The sequence below is a fragment of the Cheilinus undulatus genome, linkage group 18 (genome assembly GCF_018320785.1).
Source record: "Cheilinus undulatus linkage group 18, ASM1832078v1, whole genome shotgun sequence".
Classification (NCBI taxonomy): Eukaryota; Metazoa; Chordata; class Actinopteri; order Labriformes; family Labridae; genus Cheilinus; species Cheilinus undulatus.
Window position 1 is genome coordinate 23,342,731 of NC_054882.1, and position 13,102 is coordinate 23,355,832.

Consider the following 13,102-nt stretch of genomic DNA (forward strand, 5'->3'; position numbering starts at 1 on the left):
AAAACAAACATTAAAATTAGCTGAAAGTTAAAGGTTAAACTGTTAAACTGAGGAACACTTGCTGTTTTATTTTTACTTGCAAGGTAGAACCTAAAAAGAAGGATCACTCATTGGTTAATATTGCTTAGACCAGGGGTGTCCAAACTTGTTCCACTGAGTTCCATTTATAGAAATACATAAAAATGGCCACTTTCATGTACCACACCTTGAGGGATATTTAAGTTAGTATAACCAGTCAGCCGTAGGTTTATATATTCTTATTGACTGAGTGTGCTCACATGGCTAGGAAGTTGTTGACAAGGCAAATGGCCGATCAATTAGAGGATTTTTTGGGGAGGCCAATCAGATTTCAGGGGCCATGGTTGGCCCCTGCTACGCACCTGGAATGCTATTGCTGCTTCTATCAGCTGCTGTTATCAATTAGGTCATTATAAATCAAGATATCATTTTTATTTTGGTTGCCAATGTTTACCATTTACAGTGTCGTCTCAGTTTAGTCACAAATTAAAAAACAACATTAAATTATTCTTGTCAAAATGTTTGTTTACAGAATCAACATGGTAGCTGAAACTAAAGAGTAAAATACAGTCAAGCAAAAGTTTCATGTTCTAATGAAAGCCTTATTTCATTTTATTTGTAAAATTTGCTGCGGGCCAAACAAAAGTGGCCCTCAGGCCATAGTTCGCACACCCCTGGCTTAAACCCTGTAAATGTAAAATAAAAGTCACATGTGAATAAAAATAGGGATTTGTTTGTGATGTTAAAGTCAGAATTAAAATTAATTTGTATTTTACCATATTTGCTTAGAAATTCTGCACTTACTGTCAGTTAGTGAGTTTGTATGCACAGTTAAGTCCAGCTATGGTAATTGCTTAATTAGGCCATTTAAAAGGACTATTGTCCATGTCCCAGTACACATGCACATCCTCTGCTACAGTGTGTGGCATTCTATCTCTTTATATATATCTTTTAAAGACTTTGTTTCTACTGATAAAAGCAGTCCAGCATCACTTCCTGCTCTCCAGAATGATCAGACCCCTATTTGAGTGAAAACAAGCCCAGAGACTGAATGGCGGTAGATTAGAAAGCAGTGGTGGCAATGCACCTGAACACTTTTGCTTTGCCATCTGTGCTTCAAAAAACTGAAAGAACATAATTTCTAGAGATGTAACGATATTGTTAATTTTGCAGTATTGTGGTGACGGAAACATCTCAATATTGTCGCAGACATGTGACAGTTACAGACAGTAGGTCTTCAGGGCAAAAAGTGTGTTTTTTTTAGTGGAGCAAAGCAAAGGAAAGTGAGAACCACAGCTACCATTAGCCCTTGCGTACCCATCATCCTTTGCTCTCCACTCACAGGCTTGATCTAACAGCAAGAAAATGGTGGATGCAACAAGTGACAAGGAAAAACTGAGAGACAAAGTTTTAGATGGTGGAGATTTCAGCAACTTTTAAATCTGATTTGTGGAAGCATTTTGGCTTCTTTTGCCAAGAAATGACAAAGGAGAAAAGGTGACAAAAAAACAAAAACAATACGCAGACACTGCCAGACTGCAGTGACACACATGATAGGGAATATGAGTAACATAAGGAGCCACTTGGCAAATCATCACCCCAGAAAGATTCAGAAAAATGCGAGGACCAGATTCCGTCTGGGCCAAAAGACTCTTAAGAAAGCATTCACAATCCCACTTCAACACAACAGTGCAAGGGCTCAACAGATCACAAGGTGCATCTCTGAATATATCACCAAAGACCAACAGATATTTTAAGTGGTGGAAAATGAATGTTTTAAAAGGTTAGTAAACACTGGAGCCTAAGTATGAGCATTTTTAAGCCTAACCCACACCTACAACACTTGGATGTGATTATTTACTGCATATTTGTTCTGTTGCGTTACTTGTATTGATAACCCACTGTTGTAACACTATCCCAGTCAATGAAGTAGATCTATCAGTCTATCTATTGGGGTTTTTTATATTAAAAACATGGAATTAAAAACAAACAAAATAAATAAATGTATAAGAATAAACATCAAAACACACTTACTCTCTCCCTCAGTTTCCTCTCTTTCCTCTCCTGCACCGTGGAGAGGTAGTTGACCGCCGCGTACTCTATCACCGACAGAAAGACAAATACAAAACTAACCCAAAGGTAAATGTCTACTGCCTTGATGTAGGAGACCCGCGGCATGGAGGCGTTGACCCCGGTAATGATGGTGGACATGGTCAGGACTGTGGTGATGCCTGGAGTGAAACACAGTTTAGTCACACGGGTAAACAACTAGCTGTTTCTGCCTGAACGCAGCAGCATCAGCCTACTCGCATTTAAAAGCTCACATTCAGAAAGAGAAAGGGAAATTTATTGATTTATTATTTTCAAGATATTTCCTTTTCTGACAGACTTTTTCTTTCTCTCTTTGTGCAAAGCTAAGCTAACCTTCTTGTGAAAGAAGTTTAATTTTCCAGCACCTCCAAAAGTTAAGATTCTGCAGATTCTATAGAATAGTGTGCCACGTTTGTCCACAAAGGTAGAATGTGCCACAGGGAATATAAACAGCGTATTTTTACACTTCCAGTCTGTGCTTTTCAAAGTAATAGCCCAGTTTGGCATTTCTGTGGAGCAACTAGCCTCATTTGTACAGAATGTTTTAATTCCGAATGTTTCCCACTCAGTTACAGTGACTATCAAAATAATTCACCCCCAACCATGGTTAATAGAATTTGCCTTTGTTTAAACCAAAAAATGAATTATAAAAAGCTCATTGATGTCAAAGTGAAAACAGATTTCTACAAAGTAATGTCAATGAAATAAAATGTCAATGAAATTTAAAAAATGAAGGTAAAATAAGTGAAGTTAATATTCACCCCCTTTAAAATGACTGACCTAATTCAACAGAGGCCCAGTCATTTGGTGCTACTAGTCTCACAGTTAGTGAAATGGGGATCCCTGAGTGCAGTGAATGTGTCTCAAGTGATTGTAGTATAAAGAATCCTGTGTCTGGAAGGTCCAGTCACTGCTGAATCAGTATTTCTGGCTACCATTACACCATGAAGACAAAAGAACACTCCAAACAACTCAAAGAAAAGGTTATTGAAAAGTATAAGTCAGGGGATGGACACAAAAAAAATCCAAGGCACTGAGCATCCCCTGGAGTTCAGTTAAATCCATCATCAAGAAATAGAAGGAATATGGCAAATGTGTAAACCTGCCTAGATCAGGACGTCCTCACAAACTGAGTGACCGTGGAAGAAGGAGACCACCAAGACACCTATGACTACTCTGAGGGAGTTACAAGCTTGAGACGGGAGAGACTGCACTCTGCAGCCCTTGGGGGCTTGTAAAGGTAGAGGGTAACTTAAATGTGGCAAAATATAGAAAAAGTCCTGGAGAAGATTTATTTTCCAGCAAGACAATGACCTGACGCAAACAGCAAAAGCTACATGGAAATAGTTTGATGACAACAAGGTGAATGTTGTGAAGTGGCTGGGTCAAGCTGCACTTGAAAAGGGCTGTTTCCTCTGGATCCCCTTGCAATCTGACACAGCTTGAGCAGTTTTGAAAGAAGAATGGAGTAAAAACTGCGGTGTCCTGATGTGCAAGCCTGACTGAGACCTATCCACAGAAACTCACTGCTGTGACTGCAGCCAAAGATGCCTCTACTTAATACTGACTTGAATGGGATGAATATTTATGAAGTCCTTTATTTTACATTACATATCTTCATTGAATTCACATTATTTTGTAGGAATCTGTTTTCACTTTGACATTAAAGAGGTTTATTACCTTCGCCAAGGGGGTTATGTGATTGGCAGGGTTTGTTAGTTAGTTTGTTTGTTCATTTGTTAGCAACATAACTCAAAAAGTTATGGACGGATTTTAATTAAATTTTCAGAAAATGTCAGAAATGGCATAAGGAAGAACTGAATAGATTCACTGTCTGGATCCAGGAATTTTTTTAAAGGATTCTTCACTATTGGGAGATAGGGCTAATGGTGGAGGTCTGCGCTCTCTGAGTGCTTTTCTAGTTTGAAATATTTCTTTTCATGAAAAAGCCCATTTTTTTACCATGACTGATTTTAAAAATCAATAAAAAATATCCAGGGGTTGATAGTTTTTATAGGCCCTATATATAATTCATCATGTCCCTTTAGGGAGATTTTTTAAGGTAAAACTTATGAGGAAAGACAGGGCTGCCAGCAACGAGACACAGCCAACATGCAGAAAACACACAACCTTTTTAAAACACGCATAAGGCACTACCCCAACTGAGCCACTACTGCCAAAAAAGCAGAGGTTCCCCCCTGCTGAATCACTTACTTTTTCCCAGGGGTGTTTCTATCCTTTCTTTTTGATCTTTGATCTAAAAATGATCTCTTTGACTGATTTCATTTTCCTACCTAGTGGCACCCTGGCAGGTACAGCCCTGCGGTCGATCCAAAAGGACACCCAGGACAGCATGACCATCAGAGTAGCTGGAAAGTAGGTCTGCAGCAGGAAGAAGAAGATATGGCGCCTCAGGGTGAAGTGGATGTACAAACGATTGTACCAGCCTGGAAAGTAGAAAAATCAGCGTTACACATACATGTTAGCAGCTGATACAGCGTACAAACACTCGGGGCAGAGGGTCCCCTTCTATTCTGGCGGGGGGGTAATGACATAAAATCCCTACTCTGCTTCAGGTTGCTCTTCTGAGATAGAAGTGACTTGCAGCTATAAGAAAGCTGCAGAGCTTTCACGGAGGCTTTTCAGCAGTATACAAGTGGTGGGCAGTAGTCTGACACCTTTCGTCTCGCAGTAAGGATTAAAGGTTTGTACATTCTTGTTGGTGTCACTTTCAAGGGATGCATGATATCACGTAAAGACGACTTGATATTTAAGAAGGGAAAGGCTTATAAATGAGATGCAATGAAGTTTAATTAAATTGTGATCTAGTATTACATGCATGATGCACCAGTTGGGTCAATTTGCATAATCACCTCAGTTTGCTGCTTATATTAAAAGTGCATGTGTTGTGGATTACTGTACCTGTGCTGCTGTAGAACGCCAGCTTGGTGGTGGTGTGAAATTTCTGGATGAGAAACTGGGACAGAGATATCCTGTCGTCGGTGTTGAGGGATTCATTTCCCTTCTTCCAGTACAACATCAGGTCGTCATCTGTGTATGCATCTGGGGGGAAAACAAGTAGAAAGAAGTAAATCAGCGAGAAGCCAAATCAGGACAGATTAAGTTTGAACAATGTCAGATGTGACTGGGAACTAAAAGTGTGACAAAGAAGATTTGGAAGACAAGAGTACAATTGTGAGCAGTCTTGAGTCTGCAAAGTCAATTATAGCCTCTGATTCTGGTCTTTGAGCCTCACTAGAAGAGAAGCTGAGTGGAAAAGAAGCTCTCATAACTAAAGCTTGGCATTCTCCCTAAAGCATAAATGAGCTTGAAAAGATTCATGGCATGATATATCTGAGATAAATGCTTAGTGAGCTCAACATTTTAGCCTGAGGGAAAGTCCATGTCTAGGTCTAAAGTGGAAACACAGTCTGATAGTAGTGTTTTACGTAGTTAAGGATAATATATCTCCCAGCTATGAAGTGATTTGATCTGCGCTGAGCCAGAGGACAGATGAATCAGCAGGTTGGCAGTGTAAAAAGATTTTGTCATGCTTAAGTTTCTGTTCATATTTAAAATAAATTACTCACAGCTCTCTATCTCCAGCGAGCAGGTTTGGGTGTCCAGGGGAAAGCGGCTGAGGTCCATGTTGCACATTGCAGTGACGGTCACCCTGAAGAGCAGCAAACCAGAGAAAACATCAAAAACACTGTGTGAATTTTATTTAGTGAAAACATGAGAAGGAACGGCTAATGGTAAGTGCCATTGAGTGGTGTCATTCTGTCTTTTTATTAAAAAATATTTTTATAAACAAATTAAAATCCGCAAATGACGCAAAAAAAGCACAAAGATTGCACTGTCTGCTGTAAATTGTTAGTGACCATTAGCTAGTTTAACAATGGTCATTATGCTCCTTCAAAAATGTCAAGGTTGGGACTTAGGGGTGATGACAGATGCTGGAGATGCAATACAGAACGGGGTTCATTGATTCATATGCTGTACGAATGTGAAACGGTACAGGACTTCTGGACAGCTATTCTCAAAGGTATTAACAACATATTAAAAACAGAGCTCACTCAGTGTCCAGCATTATGTGTTCTAGGTGTCTTCCTGGGTGAAACTGACTCTAACAGTAGGGAGCAGAATTGTTTTGAGGCATTGGAAATCAACAGATAAAACCAGTTTTGGGAAATGGAGGGATGAAATGGCAAGAGTTGCTTCATTTGAACGGCTAATTTACAGAATTAATAACAATGTAAAGGCATTCAGATCTATTTGGGGTTCCTATCTGGAAGCACTTTGCAGAGAGTGAGAGTTACTGCAGAGTGATACTACAAAGAGATGTTTAACGCTCATTTCTTTTGTTCCCCTTCCTAAAGAGTGGAATAAAATGTGCTTGTTATATGACTAAGATGAGTGTGAATGCCATGTTTTGTTGTGTTTTGTTTCTTGTGTGTCTTTTTTGCTGTTTGTTTGTTTTCTTCTTGTTTTGTTTGTGCTATTTGTTTGTGGTTGTTGTTTTTGCTTGTTTGCATTGTGAAAGAATGTTAACATTGTCATGGATCTTTACTCATTGCATTAATGTCAAAAGATTTATATATAATTGTGAATATGGAGTGTAGGGTACACACTGTGAAATAAAAATAAAAGCATAAAAATACTAGAAAAGCACTCAGGGAGTGCAGACCTCCGCCATAAGCCCTATCTCCCAACAGTGAATAATCCTTTAAAAACATTCCTGGATCCAGACAGTGATCCGGATCACTCCCAAAATCTAATTCGTCAATTACTCCTTCCTCAGTGGGGTGGAATCACAGTGAAGCAAAGCATTGGCTTCGCTACGTGTGGACTACCATGGTGGAAGCATTGCCTGCCTAGCCAACAGATGCACTGACAGTCTCACCCATGGTCTCACTGGATGACTGAAAGTCATGGCAATGGGTGAATATTCCTCTATTCCTCCCAGCATTGTGAGTATTCTCGCTACAATTCGCTGTCTTTCTCTCTGTTAAGCTCCAACTCGTCTCCTTGACCAGGCGTGCGTCTTTCAAACTCTGTAAACTCCAAAACTTTGAATAGAAACACACCAAACATATGCTGCTGGGATTGAAGTTACTCATGTCCGCCATCTCCTGGTGTAAAGTGGTAACAGCACAGACCTCGGCCATTGGCCCTGTCTCCCAAAAGTAAAGAATCCTTTAAAAACATTCCTGGATCCAGACGGTGATCTGGATCACTCCCAAAATCTAATCAGTTCTTCCTTATGCCATTTTTGACATTTCCTGAAAATTTCATCAAAATCTGTCCATGACTTTTGAGTTATGTTGCTAACAAACTAACAAACCCACCTGATCACATAACCTCCTTGGCGGAGGTAATAAATAAATGAGAATATAAATATAAAAGCATTCACCCCCTTGGACCTTTACAAGCCTTCCAATATCAGCTGCTGAGAAGCATCCCCATAGCATGATGCTGCCACCACTGTGCTTCACAGTGGGGATGGTGTGTTTATGCTGATATGCAGTGTTTGGTGTCTGCCAGACAAAGTGTCTTGTCTCCCACAGGCCTTTTTGCAAATTCTATTAGACATTTAATATGAGTTTTCTTCGACAGTGACTTTCTCTTTGCCACTCTCCCATAAAGCTTTGACTGGTGAAGAACCTGGGCAACAGTTGTATGCAGAGTCTCTCCAACCTCAGCTGCTGAAGCTTGCAACTACTTCAGAGTAGTCATAGCTGTCTTGGTGGCCTCTCTCACTAGTCTCCTTCTTGCACGGTCACTCAAATTGTGAGGACAGCCTCACAATAGGCAGATTTCCTCAAGAGCCATTTTCCCTCCATTTCTTGATGATGGATTTAACTGAACTCTGGGGGATGTTCAGGGCCTTGGATTTTTTTCTGTATCCATCCCCTGGCTTATACTTTTCATAACCTTTTCTCTGAGTTGCTTTGAGTGTTCTTTTGTTTTCATGGTGTAATGGTAGCCAGGAATACTGGTTAATCAGTGACGAGACCTTCCAGACACAGGATTCTTTATACTACAATCACTTGAGACACATTCCTCCCTTTTTCACTAACTGTAAGACTACTACAACCAACTGACCGGACTTCTGTTAAATTAAGTCAGTCACTTTAATCGGGCTGAATATTTCTGCACTTATTTTTTTTTACATATTTTTGTTTGATTGACATTACTTTGTAGAAATCTATTTTTACTTTGACATTAAAGAGGTTTTTTTGGGGGGTGGGGGTGGTCAAAAAAGCCAAATTACATTGACCATGATTGATTTATAAACTCATTAAAGGGGTAAAACACCCAAGTGGGTGAATACTTTTTATAGGCACTGTATTGTTTCTCGACCAAGGTTCAGCCAAACAGTCCTGGTTACCTGAGACTGTAGAGTACATTTCCATCAGGGTAAACTCTCAGCATGACATTGTCTGTCGTCGTGTCGTGAATAAAAGAGCGCTTAGAGTGGACAAAGAACATATCAGGAACCCAAATCTTCTTCACCAGGCGGCTGTCAAAGGTCATGCTCTGGTTGTTGGTGCTCGGGAACGACAGCCGCTCATCCTTCCAGTAGTGACGCAGATACAGGGTCATGGTAAAGTCCTGTTGGGAGGAATGAGAGGGTTGTTTACATGTGGAGCAGGGGCGGGTAAAATTACTGAAACAACAATGTTAAAATACTCAAATATTGGATAATCGTATATCATCATTTGATAAGCTATGCGATATGCAAAATGAATGGCTATACGTGGCTCTCAGTTACAATACTATAATGATACAGGGATTTCTTCATAACTGGTACCATACATTGATAAATCATCAATTTCAACTCTTATATCTCCTCATCCTTTAATACTTTTTCTCTGCTGTCCATTTTCCCCTCTTCTACTTAATTTATCCCTCAGTCAACATCTTCTTTGGCAATCATTCAGGTTAATTTACTTCATTTCATGACTGTCACCATTAGGATTTAGGAAGCAGTGGCACTGTGTGTCAAACAGGCAGGGGAATCTGTTTAAAGTGCAATTCTTTTTTTAAATATTGACAACAGACTCCACAGTTGTACCAGGAGTGAGGATGACAATGTATTGCTGTATCAATGTTATGTTCCACCCCTGTGGTAATACATGTCAAAGTCCTTTAAGCAAAATTTTCTAAAGCTAAAGGACAGCACAGTATTATCAACAACTTGTACCTTACAGCAGTGGCTACCAGACCTCCTCTGCCAGGCCCCCCAGCCCTCACCAAACACACATCAAAACACACTGATAAACTTCTCTCACATAGGTAGGATAGGGTTAAAGGAGTGTGGCTCTCTCTGTTATACCCATCATTGTGAAGGTGAAGCTTAGGGCGAGATACACTATATTGCCGAAAGTATTCACTCACCCATCCAAGTAATCGAAATCAGGTGTTTCAATCACCACATGTGTATAAAATGAAGCACCTAGGCATGCAGATTGTTTCTGCAAACATTTGTGAAAGAATGGGTCATTCTCAGGAGCTCAGTGAATTCCAGCGTGGTACTGTGATAGGATGCCACCTGTGTAACAAGTCCAGTCGTGAGTAATACCACTGACAGTCAACTGTCAGTGGTATTATAACAAAGTGGAGGCGATTGGGAACGACAGCAACTCAGCCAAGAAATGACAGAGCAGGGTCAGTGAATGCTGACTCATAGTGTGCAGAGGTCACCAACTTTATGCAGAGTCAATCGCTACAGACCTCCAAACTTCATGTGGCCTTCAAATTAGCTCAAGAACAGTGTGTAGAGAGCTTCATGGAATGGGTTTCCATGGCCGAGCAGCTGCGTCCAAGCCATACATCACCAAGTGCAATGCAAAGTGTCAAATGTAGTGGTGTAAAGCACGCTGCCACTGGACTCTAGAGCAGTGGAGACGCACTCTCTGTAGTGACAAATCACACTTCTCCATCTGGCAATCTGATGGAAGAGTCTGGGTTTGGTGTTTGCCAGGAGAACGGTACTTGTCTGACTGCACTGTGCCAAGTGTAAAGTTTGGTGGAGGGGGGATTATGGTGTGGGGTTGTTTTTCAGGAGCTGGGCTTGGGCTCCAAGCTGGGCTCCATGCTCCCAACTTTGTGGGAACAGTTTGGGGATAGCCCCTTCCTGTTCCAACATGACTGTGCACCAGTGCACAAAGCAAGGTCCATAAAGACATGGATGAGAGAGTTTGGTGTGGATGAACTTGACTGGCATGCACAGAGTCCTGACCTCAACCCCACAGAACACCTTTGGGATGAATTAGAGCGGAGACTGAGAGCCAGGCCTTCTCGTCCAACATCAGTGTGTGACCTTACAAATGCGCTTCTGGAAGAATGGTCAAAAATTCCCATAAACACACTCCTAAACCTTGTGGAGCCTTCCCAGAAGAGTTGAAGCTGTTATAGCAGCGAAGGGTGGACCGACGACATATTAAACCCTATGGATTAAGAATGGGATGTCACCCCTGTTAATATGCGAGTCAAGGCAGGTGAGCGAATACTTTTGGCAATATAGTGTATAACTGGTCACATTTATTCCTCTTTGCTGCAGTAGCTGCGGTGTCTGCTGTAGATTAATTGTTGGCCCAATAATTACCTGGAAATCGTCTCACAGAAGTTGCTGTACTTTGCTAGCAGTGCATATCACTGCACGATTGGCTTCATTCACCGTCATCTAAAGATTTGTCTTAAATTTGTTTAATGGGATCCATGACGTGGCCTTAAACTGCCGGATTGGTCACACCTGTGAATACCAGGTACTCGTAAGCTGAAGGCATGTGCACGTTTCTCCTAATCAGCATAAAGAAACATCTTTTTGTGTCCAAATATGGGCGTAAGACTGCAAGGCAGTATGCACAAACAGAAGGCACACAGGAGTGAGAAGAGAAGAAGCAAGCAAATGAAACTAATGTCCAAATTTTAACTACTGCAGACTTTGACATACTTTAGCAGTTCTGAAGTGGATGTAGCGCTGCTCCAAATGACACCAAAAGAGAAGATTAAATTATATTTTTGGCTCCAGTGGTGGGTATTAAATATATGCTACAAACACATTAATTGGATGAAATCACAGGTGCAGATGGTGCTTTCATCTGAAATGACATGCATCATGCTATAATCAGAAAAGGATGCATTCCAGATTAATTGAAAAATAGTTCAACAGGAGGGGCTTTTTTTTAGAGAGAGAGTATGATTTGATTAAAACATACATTTGTTCTAAAACTTGACACTTTAAAATCACGGGGCACCATTTAGACACATTTAAATGCTTATTCGTGAAAATTTTATTGTTTTAAATGTATGTCTTAAGATGAAAATCCTACAGGTGCTAAATTTATTTTCATAATATAACAGTTCAGATCAAACACTGTATGTTTAAATTAGTACTTGACAATATTAAGTTCATGCATTAAGGCATGTCATTTTATACAAAAGTGCTAAATTGATAAAGACAGTATGAAATATAATTAAAAACTATATTTCATTGATTCATTCTTAAAGTAGCACATTTTAGTGCAAAATTTAACATTTTATCCCATAATTTTAGCACTTGAAAATGTTACATTTTAAACCCTCTTAGAGGTTTTGAACTGTGTTTTTGGATGGTGTGTGAAGAAGCTTTTGAGCTAAAAAAGGTAACAACAGGCCTTAACCACACAAGTCTTTTTCACAAGACAAAGTGGAGGCAGAAAGTTTCAATCTTTTTCAGCAAAATCTCACAAATCTAAATGGTCCATAAAAGCTGGAGTGTGTCCAAACAGGATATCAATTACCCTTAGTCACTTCAGATTTAGTTAAAATCTGAAGTGACACAGATGTAATAAAAAAAGGGTGTGATTAATCATGATTAACTACAGAATTTCTGAGATTAATCACAATTAAAATGTTAATCTTTTGACAGCCCTACTAAATACATGTACCATGGTGATTGCATAAATAAAGGGGAAAGAGCACAACATGGAAACTGAAATGGAAAGTAGCAGAAATTAGAAACACTGAAATGAAATAAGATCAACTTAAAATAAATTTTAGTAAATGCATTAAGTTCCTTTCCATCCTTTTTTGGCAAGCTCTGCCTCGTTCTACTTACCATATCCACCTCAGAGATGGTGTCCAGACTTTCAACCTGAACATCGACGCCAACAGGAATTGGAGGACCTGAGAGAAAATAGGCTCATGTCAGAAACGCATTACAGACACAGAAGTGCTACTCTTCATCATCAAACCTTGTTAAGCTTGCTGCTTAGGAGGGGATTTTGGCTGTGACAGTCAACGTAACCTTGTGTGGGACTTTTGTAACGTTTTTTTTTTTTTTTGGTACTTGTGTTTCCGAAAAGAACAATGACTCACACAAGTACAGAGCAAATGATGACTTTGTAGCTCTGGCTAGGATTCTACTTTTGACCTATTTCCGCCTTTTTAGTCTGCATCATCATCCTCAAATAGTGCACCAAACACAACTGGGTCACAATAATAGATCAAAGTTGATGCAGCATTGGATGAAATCCATCCCTCTTCCAGCTGAGAAGCATTTGATGGTGGAAGTCAGATGCAGCAAGAGGTTGCTGCGAGGGTCACTTGGGTTTATTTTCAGCAGCAGATTGTCGTGTGATTACAAGTCGTGTTGTAATAAAACAGCATGCGTTTTCTCTGAAAAATAATTCCCTTATAGCTGATAGTTGAACACAGCTCTCGTGTTTGTGGCTATTTGCCATAAAAGATTAAGAATATATATTCCATTATTATCTTGTAAAAACAAATGCCTGTGTGACTTTATCCCAGCATAATCCTACAGCCAAAAAAGCTGACATGAAATCCCTGTAATATACACTGATCCAAAGACATGTATTAACACTCTTGTGATGTAAAGAACTGAGCGGCAATTGGAAACTCGAGCACAGCTTGCATGGATGGTGTCATTAAGATCTCCAAGAGCTTAATGCATGCACACCCGAGGCAATGTCCAACGCACGGATCT

General features: G+C 40.0%; 1 protein-coding gene across 1 annotated transcript in view; it reads right to left on the bottom strand.

The window, feature by feature from the left end:
• LOC121526403 (gamma-aminobutyric acid receptor subunit rho-1-like) overlaps positions 1-13,102 on the bottom strand; it is a 30,151-nt gene that overhangs the window by 1,923 nt on the left and 15,126 nt on the right. Inside the window, exons 4-9 of the mRNA XM_041812979.1 lie at positions 12,215-12,282; positions 8,501-8,724; positions 5,700-5,782; positions 5,032-5,172; positions 4,404-4,556; positions 2,053-2,249 (exon numbers count right to left, since the gene is read on the bottom strand). Of these exons, the coding sequence (XP_041668913.1) occupies positions 2,053-2,249; positions 4,404-4,556; positions 5,032-5,172; positions 5,700-5,782; positions 8,501-8,724; positions 12,215-12,282 (866 nt within the window). The remainder of the gene's footprint in view (positions 1-2,052; positions 2,250-4,403; positions 4,557-5,031; positions 5,173-5,699; positions 5,783-8,500; positions 8,725-12,214; positions 12,283-13,102) is intronic.